The sequence below is a fragment of the Engystomops pustulosus genome, chromosome 2 (assembly GCF_040894005.1).
Source record: "Engystomops pustulosus chromosome 2, aEngPut4.maternal, whole genome shotgun sequence".
Lineage (NCBI taxonomy): Eukaryota > Metazoa > Chordata > Amphibia > Anura > Leptodactylidae > Engystomops > Engystomops pustulosus.
This window is the reverse complement of record NC_092412.1, coordinates 253,779,254-253,787,774: the sequence shown is the minus strand read 5'-3', so window position 1 is coordinate 253,787,774 and position 8,521 is coordinate 253,779,254. Positions and strand designations below refer to the sequence as shown.

Genomic DNA, 8,521 nt, shown 5'->3' with positions numbered 1-8,521 from the left:
GACGACAAAACTGGGCGGAGCTTCATCTCAGGGGAACCCCACCCCCTCCGGTCTTATTTGAAACTGTGGTGAAATAATAAAGAAGCCAATGATTGGTTCAGCCCCATGTAATATCATCACTCCCATCATCTCCTCTGTATACAGTCCCATGTAATATCATCACTCCCATCATCTCCTCTTGTATACAGTCCCATGTAATATCATCACTCCCATCATCTCCTATGTATACAGTCCCATGTAATATCATCACTCCCATCATCTCCTCCTGTATACAGCCCCATGTAATATCATCACTCCCATCATCTCCTCTGTATACAGCCCCATGTAATATCATCACTCCCATCATCTCCTCCTGTATACAGTCCCATGTAATATCATCACTCCCATCATCTCCTCCTGTATACAGTCCCATGTAATATCATCACTCCCATCATCTCCTCCTGTATACAGCCCCATGTAATATCATCACTCCCATCATCTCCTCTGTATACAGCCCCATGTAATATCATCACTCCCATCATCTCCTCCTGTATACAGTCCCATGTAATATCATCACTCCCATCATCTCCTCCTGTATACAGTCCCATGTAATATCATCACTCCCATCATCTCCTCTGTATACAGTCCCATGTAATATCATCACTCCCATCATCTCCTCCTGTATACAGCCCCATGTAATATCATCACTCCCATCATCTCCTCCTGTACAGAGCCCCATGTAATATCATCACTCCCATCATCTCCTCTTGTATACAGTCCCATGTAATATCATCACTCCCATCATCTCCTCCTGTATACAGTCCCATGTAATATCATCACTCCCATCATCTCCTCCTGTATACAGCCCCATGTAATATCATCACTCCCATCATCTCCTCTGTATACAGCCCCATGTAATATCATCACTCCCATCATCTCCTCTGTATACAGTCCCATGTAATATCATCACTCCCATCATCTCCTCTTGTATACAGTCCCATGTAATATCATCACTCCCATCATCTCCTCCTGTACAGAGCCCCATGTAATATCATCACTCCCATCATCTCCTCCTGTACAGAGCCCCATGTAATATCATCACTCCCATCATCTCCTCTTGTATACAGTCCCATGTAATATCATCACTCCCATCATCTCCTCCTGTAAACAGTCCCATGTAATATCATCACTCCCATCATCTCCTCCTGTATACAGCCCCATGTAATATCATCACTCCCATCATCTCCTCTGTATACAGTCCCATGTAATATCATCACTCCCATCATCTCCTCCTGTATACAGCCCCATGTAATATAATCACTCCCATCATCTCCTCTGTATACAGCCCCATGTGATATCATCACTCCCATCATCTCCTCTGTATACAGCCCCATGTAATATCATCACTCCCATCATCTCCTCTGTATACAGCCCCACGTAATATCATCACTCCCATCATCTCCTCTGTATACAGCCCCATGTAATATCATCACTCCCATCATCTCCTCTGTATACAGTCCCATGTAATATCATCACTCCCATCATCTCCTCTGTATACAGCCCCATGTAATATCATCACTCCCATCATCTCCTCTGTATACAGCCCCACGTAATATCATCACTCCCATCATCTCCTCTGTATACAGCCCCATGTAATATCATCACTCCCATCATCTCCTCTGTATACAGTCCCATGTAATATCATCACTCCCATCATCTCCTCCTGTATACAGTCCCATGTAGTATCATCACTCCCATCTTCTCTGTATACAGTCCCATGTAATATCATCACTCCCATCATCTCCTCTGTATACAGCCCCATGTAATATCATCACTCCCATCATCTCCCCTGTATACAGCCCCATGTAATATCATCACTCCCATCATCTCCTCTGTATACAGCCCCATGTAATATCATCACTCCCATCATCTCCTCCTGTATACAGTCCCATGTAATATCATCACTCCCATCATCTCCTCTGTATACAGCCCCATGTAATATCATCAGTCCCATCATCTCCTCTGTATACAGCCCCATGTAATATCATCACTCCCATCATCTCCTCTGTATACAGCCCCATGTAATATCATCACTCCCATCATCTCCTCTGTATACAGTCCCATGTAATATCATCACTCCCATCATCTCCTCCTGTATACAGCCCCATGTAATATCATCACTCCCATCATCTCCTCTGTATACAGCCCCATGTAATATCATCACTCCCATCATCTCCTCTGTATACAGTCCCATGTAATATCATCACTCCCATCATCTCCTCCTGTATACAGCCCCATGTAATATCATCACTCCCATCTTCTCTGTATACAGTCCCATGTAATATCATCACTCCCATCATCTCCTCCTGTATACAGTCCCATGTAATATCATCACTCCCATCATCTCCTCTGTATACAGTCCCATGTAATATCATCACTCCCATCATCCCCTCCTGTATACATCCCCATGTAATATCATCACTCCCATCATCTCCTCTGTATACAGGCCCATGTAATATCATCACTCCCATCATCTCCTCCTGTATACATCCCCATGTAATATCATAACTCCCATCATCTCCTCTGTATACAGCCCCATGTAATATCATCACTCCCATCATCTCCTCTGTATACAGTCCCATGTAATATCATCACTCCCATCATCTCCTCTTGTATACAGTCCCATGTAAATCCCTCCTGTACACAAGTAATATTGCGGATACATAAGTTTTCTGTTTTCAAAATATCTCACAATTGTCGCATCTGTGAGACTTTTTACATTAAAAGCCGCAGGTATCAGGCCTCATAGACCTCTGTGATAAATCTGAGGTCCAAAATACATGTAAAGACCCTCCAAAATGTGCAGCAAGATTCGTGGCTTGTGGAGACTATGACACTGCTGCTGCTGCTTCCTGTGACCCCGGGAGCCCCGCCCCTTCCTGTGACGTCACAGCTGAGCAGCAGGGAGGGGGTGCAGGAGGATGTCTATGGAGGGTCCTGTCCTGGAGGGTAAGTCAGGGGTAGATGTCACCGGTACAACATGGCGGAGCTGCTGTAAGTCCCTATCAGGGGAGGGGGACAATGTGCCATTGTGTGCACTGAAGGGAACAGATTCATTATCATTGTGACTACAACTCCCATCATGCTGCAGGATTAGCTCCAGATTATGCTGTCTATAGTGGTAGAGGGTTGTCAGGCTGAGCCGCTTCACTGCAGCTCAGGGTTAAAATAAGCGTCAGCTTATAACACAAACATAAGCGTCACCCGGATCTATAGGGAGTGTCCTGTATCCAGTGCCGGTGGAAAAGAGGACACTGCAGGGTCAGCTCTGTCTGCCTCACAAGGTTCTACGAGGGATGGCATCGGATGTGCAGGAGGGATGGCATGGGATGTGCAGCAGGGATGGCATGGGATGTGCAGGAGGGATGGCATCGGATGTGCAGGGGGGATGGCATCGGAGATGTGCAGGAGGGATGGCATCGGAGATGTGCAGGAGGGGTGGCATCGGAGATGTGCAGGAGGGGTGGCATCGGAGATGTGCAGGAGGGATGGCATGGGATGTGCAGGAGGGATGGCATCGGAGATGTGCAGGAGGGGTGGCATCGGAGATGTGCAGGAGGGATGGCATGGGATGTGCAGGAGGGATGGCATGGGATGTGCAGGAGGGATGGCATGGGATGTGCAGGAGGGATGGCATGGGATGTGCAGGAGGGATGGCATGGGATGTGCAGGAGGGATGGCATGGGATGTGCAGGAGGGATGGCATGGGATGTGCAGGAGGGATGGCATGGGATGTGCAGGAGGGATGGCATGGGATGTGCAGGAGGGATGGCATGGGATGTGCAGGAGGGATGGCATGGGATGTGCAGGAGGGATGGCATGGGATGTGCAGGAGGGATGGCATGGGAAGTGCAGGAGGGATGGCATCGGAGGTGTGCAGGAGGGATGGCTTCAGATATGGAGTAGGGATGGTATCGGATGTGCAGGAGGGATGGCATCAGATATGGAGTAGGGATGGCATCAGAAGTGCAGGAGGGATGGCATGGGATGTGCGGAGGAGGGATGGAATGGGATGTGCAGGGGGGATGGCATCGGAGATATGCAGGGGGGATGGCATGGGATGTGCAGGGGGGATGGCATGGGATGTGCAGGGGGGATGGCATGGGATGTGCAGGGGGGATGGCATGGGATGTGCAGGGGGGATGGCATGGGATGTGCAGGGGGGATGGCATGGGATGTGCGGGGGGGATGGCATGGGATGTGCAGGGGGGATGGCATCAGAGATGTGGAGGAGGGATGGCATCGGATGTGGAGGAGGGATGGCATCGGATGTGGAGGAGGGATGGCATCGGATGTGGAGGAGGGATGGCATCGGATGTGGAGGAGGGATGGCATCAGAGGTGTGGAGGAGGGATGGCATCGGGTGTGGAGGAGGGATGGCATCGGGTGTGGAGGAGGGATGGCATCGGATGTGGAGGAGGGATGGCATCGGATGTGGAGGAGGGATGGCATCGGATGTGGAGGAGGGATGGCATCAGAGGTGTGGAGGAGGGATGGCATCAGAGGTGTGGAGGAGGGATGGCATCAGAGGTGTGGAGGAGGGATGGCATGGGATGTGGAGGAGGGATGGCATGGGATGTGGAGGAGGGATGGCATGGGATGTGGAGGAGGGATGGCATGGGATGTGGAGGAGGGATGGCATCGGATGTGGAGGAGGGATGGCATCGGATGTGGAGGAGGGATGGCATCGGATGTGGAGGAGGGATGGCATCGGATGTGGAGGAGGGATGGCATCGGATGTGGAGGAGGGATGGCATCGGATGTGGAGGAGGGAAGGCATCAGAGATGTGGAGGAGGGATGGCATCAGAGGTGTGGAGGAGGGATGGCATCAGAGGTGTGGAGGAGGGATGGCATCAGAGGTGTGGAGGAGGGATGGCATCAGAGGTGTGGAGGAGGGATGGCATCAGAGGTGTGGAGGAGGGATGGCATCAGAGGTGTGGAGGAGGGATGGCATCAGAGGTGTGGAGGAGGGATGGCATCAGAGGTGTGGAGGGGTCAGGAGGAGGATGGCATCGCAGACGTAGAGGAGTCACTGAAAAGATAATTGTCCATCAAATGTACTTGATTGGAGATGTTCATCCAAGTACAATTTTGCCCTCAATCCTCCTTGTTTATCCTCAGTTTCCTTAGGTGCATTTTCTTTGTAAGTCGATGGTTCTTTTTGTCAACGAGTCACCGAGGATGGACAATGACAGAATGCTGATGGCTGCTACGATATTAGACCTCACCCTAGAGATCATCTCCTTGCTAACTGATGAGGTGAGGGTCTCCCCGGACATCAGTCTTCTCTCTTATTCTCAGGATCTAGTAGTGATCAGTGTCTCCCCATACACAGGATTACACAGTAGTGAAGAAGTCGTCTGGTGAGTGTGTGACCCCCCGTGTGTCAGGAGGATGGACCCCGAGCCCCATCACCGAGCCTCCACCTCATTCACTGATACATGAGCAGAAGATCCTAGAACTTACCTCCAGGATCACTGAGCTGCTGAGCGGAGAGGTGAGCGCTGCAGGGAATGCTGGGACATTATATAATAACACAAGGGAGGGGTCCGGGTGATGACTGTGTCATTGTGGGTGTCAGGTTCCTATAAGGTGTCAGGACGTCACTGTCTATTTCTCCATGGAGGAGTGGGAGTATATAGAAGGACACAAGGACCAGTACAAGGACATCATGATGGAGGACCACCAGCCCCTCACATCACCAGGTAAGAGGAGACCTCTCATGATACCAGGTCTGAGGGTCACCTCCATTCACCCATCATCTGGTCATCTCTGCTTACTCTCTATAGATGAATCCAGTAGAGTAGATCCTCCAGAGAGATGTCCCAGTCCTTCATATTCCCTGGATTTTCCAATAAAAGAGGAAAATGATCTACTGGACCATCAGGTAGATGAAATTTTGAATTCTTTGATGAGACAAAACTTTCCTCTAAGCATTTCCCGCCCCGGTCGAGGATATGATTTGTATGATCTTGTAGTTGGTTGTGGCTAAACCTCCGATCTTTATGGATGTGAACATTAAGAGCCAGTGTGGATAGATGGAAAGTTCTGAGACCCAATGTCAATAAGCTGCATCCAAAGCTAACACAATATTGTCATGTGATTGAACAGTTATGGGGGGGGGGAGGGATTTATTAGTATTTTGACTGGTTTCTTCTACTACTTCTCGAGACAAAAAGTTTCAAAAAGTTGTAAAGAAACCAGTCAACGTGGTTATAAGTTGCCCGTATTGACTTATGGGGTCATGGATGGTGATAAGTGGCTGGAGAATTGCGGTTACGAGAAAAGGTAAGTATTAGTCACCTACATATCTGATCATTTCCATGTCTTTGTTATGGGATCTTTGCAGGAAATATCTGGTGAAGTGCCAACTGGACTTGAAGGAGCAGAACCCGTGCCAGCGGATGGTAAGAGACTTTCATAAATCTGTGGTTATACATTTCAGACTAAGATGATGTCTTCTGTGACCTCCAGTGATCCTGTAAGTAAATGTGTCCCAATGATTAGAATTGATGGATCTTCCGCCATCTTGGAGGTTACGAGCTGTTAGGAGGCGAGTAATATCCCAAAGTTACCCCCCTGTTTCTTTCAATGATCTTTGTGAACTGTGAAAAAGTCAATGGGGAGGATCTATCACGGCTTCTACGCCAAATTTTTCCCCAAATGCCTAGTGGGTGAGGAGGGTTAGTGAGTGGACCAGGGATGCCCCAGGCTGGGGCAGATGCTATAGTTGGCCAGACCTACCGTAGAATTCAACCGGGCACTGGAAGCTTTTGGTATATCGGGCGGACGAGGCACCAGAAGAGGAAGGATCGTGAATTCCCCCATTGAGTCTATCCTAGAGACTTGTCTATTTCTCGTTATATCTCGATGCTGAATGTTTTTGGCGATGGTTGTACCGATGGTTGTACCGATGGTTGACCGCATGTTGTTCCGCGTTCTATGAATTGTTCCTTTTGATGCCTGGAAATTTTTTTATTTTCCAGATAAAGACCAGATAAGAGGTTCCCAAGAACATTCCCCCTCCTCTCAGATTTATAAAGAAGAAGATAATCGAATGGCGATTGGTGCAGAAATAACGGAGCATCGAATATGTGACATTTTTGACAGTTCTGTATGTGGGGAAGATTTTAAAAATAATTCTTACCTTTTAAAGCCCAAGAAAATCCATCGGGATGAGAGACGGTTCTCATGTTCGGAATGCGGCAAATGTTTTCCGAGGAAATTTCATCTCATCGAACATCAGAGAATTCACACAGGAGAAAAGCCGCTGGAATGTCCCCAATGCGGGAAATGCTTTGGTTACAAATCGAGTCTGGTGGAGCATCTAAAAAATCACGCAGGGGACAAACCTTATTTATGTTCCGAATGTGGGAAATGTTTCACCATGAGATCGGATCTTATTAAACATCTGAGAATCCACACGGGGGAGAAGCCATTTTCGTGTTCCGAATGCCAGAAATGTTTCCGGCTGAAATCTAGTCTTATTAAACATCAGAGAACTCACACGGGAGAGAAGCCATTTTCATGTCAGGAATGCGGGAAATGTTTTACCCAGAAGCCAAAGCTAATAGAACATCAGAGAATCCACACAGGGGAAAAGCCAAATTCGTGTGAAAAATGTGGAAGATGCTTTACCCGTAGGTCAAACCTCATGGTACATCTGAGAACTCACACAGGGGAGAAGCCCTTTTCATGTGTAGCCTGCGGGAAACGCTTTACTCAGAGATGGAGTCTAGTGGCGCATCAGAGAATTCACACAGGAGAGAAGGCGTCATCGGACATGCGGCCTAGAGACGCCTTCTGATGTGTAAACTTAACGCCTGACTACAACACAAAAAGTTACTGCTGTAGCAGAATTGGGCTATAATCTAAGATTCTCTTATGAGAAAGCCTAGTTTTTTGGGTTTTTTTCTACCGAATCTAATCATGTGGGGGCACGGGTTGGGGATTTGGCCCGGGAGGGGTCGGCAATGTATTTAGTAATATTATTTTTTTTTCACTTTGTATTATTTTTTTGTATTTTATATTATGTATACAAGAAAAAAACTTTTAATTTAAATCTTTTTGATTTACAACAACTTCTTCTCCGTCCTCTTCTGTACCTGTAGCACTTTTCTAACCAGAGTAGTTGTGACCATGAGGATGTAGACTGTGTTAGCTGTCGGCCATGGGGATTTGTTTAACCCCATAGGACCTGGACAGTGTTTGATTTTTACTTCCATCTTCACCCTCCTTGGTTCTCCTGTGCCGCTGCGGACCACCGATCTGTTTGAATACAGCGTCCAGAGTTGACAACAACGTACCTGCTACAGAGGCAGTTGCAGGCTGTAACGCACTGAGGACATTGCTGGCCTCTGTTTGCATATGGCTGGCAACACATCTGGACATGAGCATCCAAAGGGGTTTTCCCACGAAAGAAAATTCTCACATTTCAATCCCCTAGTGATGTTACACAGTGAAGATCATTTTAACCCCTTT

At 47.9% G+C, this 8,521-nt stretch overlaps 1 protein-coding gene across 1 annotated transcript; it reads left to right on the top strand.

The window, feature by feature from the left end:
• Positions 1–2,868: 2,868 nt before the first annotated feature.
• LOC140119644 (uncharacterized) lies at positions 2,869–8,056 on the top strand. Its single transcript, XM_072138883.1, has 7 exons — positions 2,869–2,988; positions 5,162–5,299; positions 5,376–5,537; positions 5,622–5,745; positions 5,830–5,927; positions 6,390–6,447; positions 7,027–8,056. The coding sequence occupies exons 2-7, from the start codon at positions 5,192–5,194 to the stop codon at positions 7,845–7,847; spliced, it is 1,371 nt and encodes a 456-aa protein (XP_071994984.1). The 5' UTR covers positions 2,869–2,988; positions 5,162–5,191; the 3' UTR covers positions 7,848–8,056.
• The last annotated feature ends 465 nt before the right edge of the window (positions 8,057–8,521 follow it).

Excerpts from the sequence above, each read along its gene's own strand:
- LOC140119644 (XM_072138883.1), top strand. The coding sequence starts at position 5,192 with ATGGTTCTTTTTGTCAACGAGTCACCGAGGATGGACAATGACAGAATG. Across the intron at positions 5,300-5,375 it reads TCTCCTTGCTAACTGATGAG|GATTACACAGTAGTGAAGAA; the intron begins GTGAGGGTCTCC and ends CCCCATACACAG. Across the intron at positions 5,928-6,389 it reads ATGATCTACTGGACCATCAG|GAAATATCTGGTGAAGTGCC; the intron begins GTAGATGAAATT and ends GGATCTTTGCAG.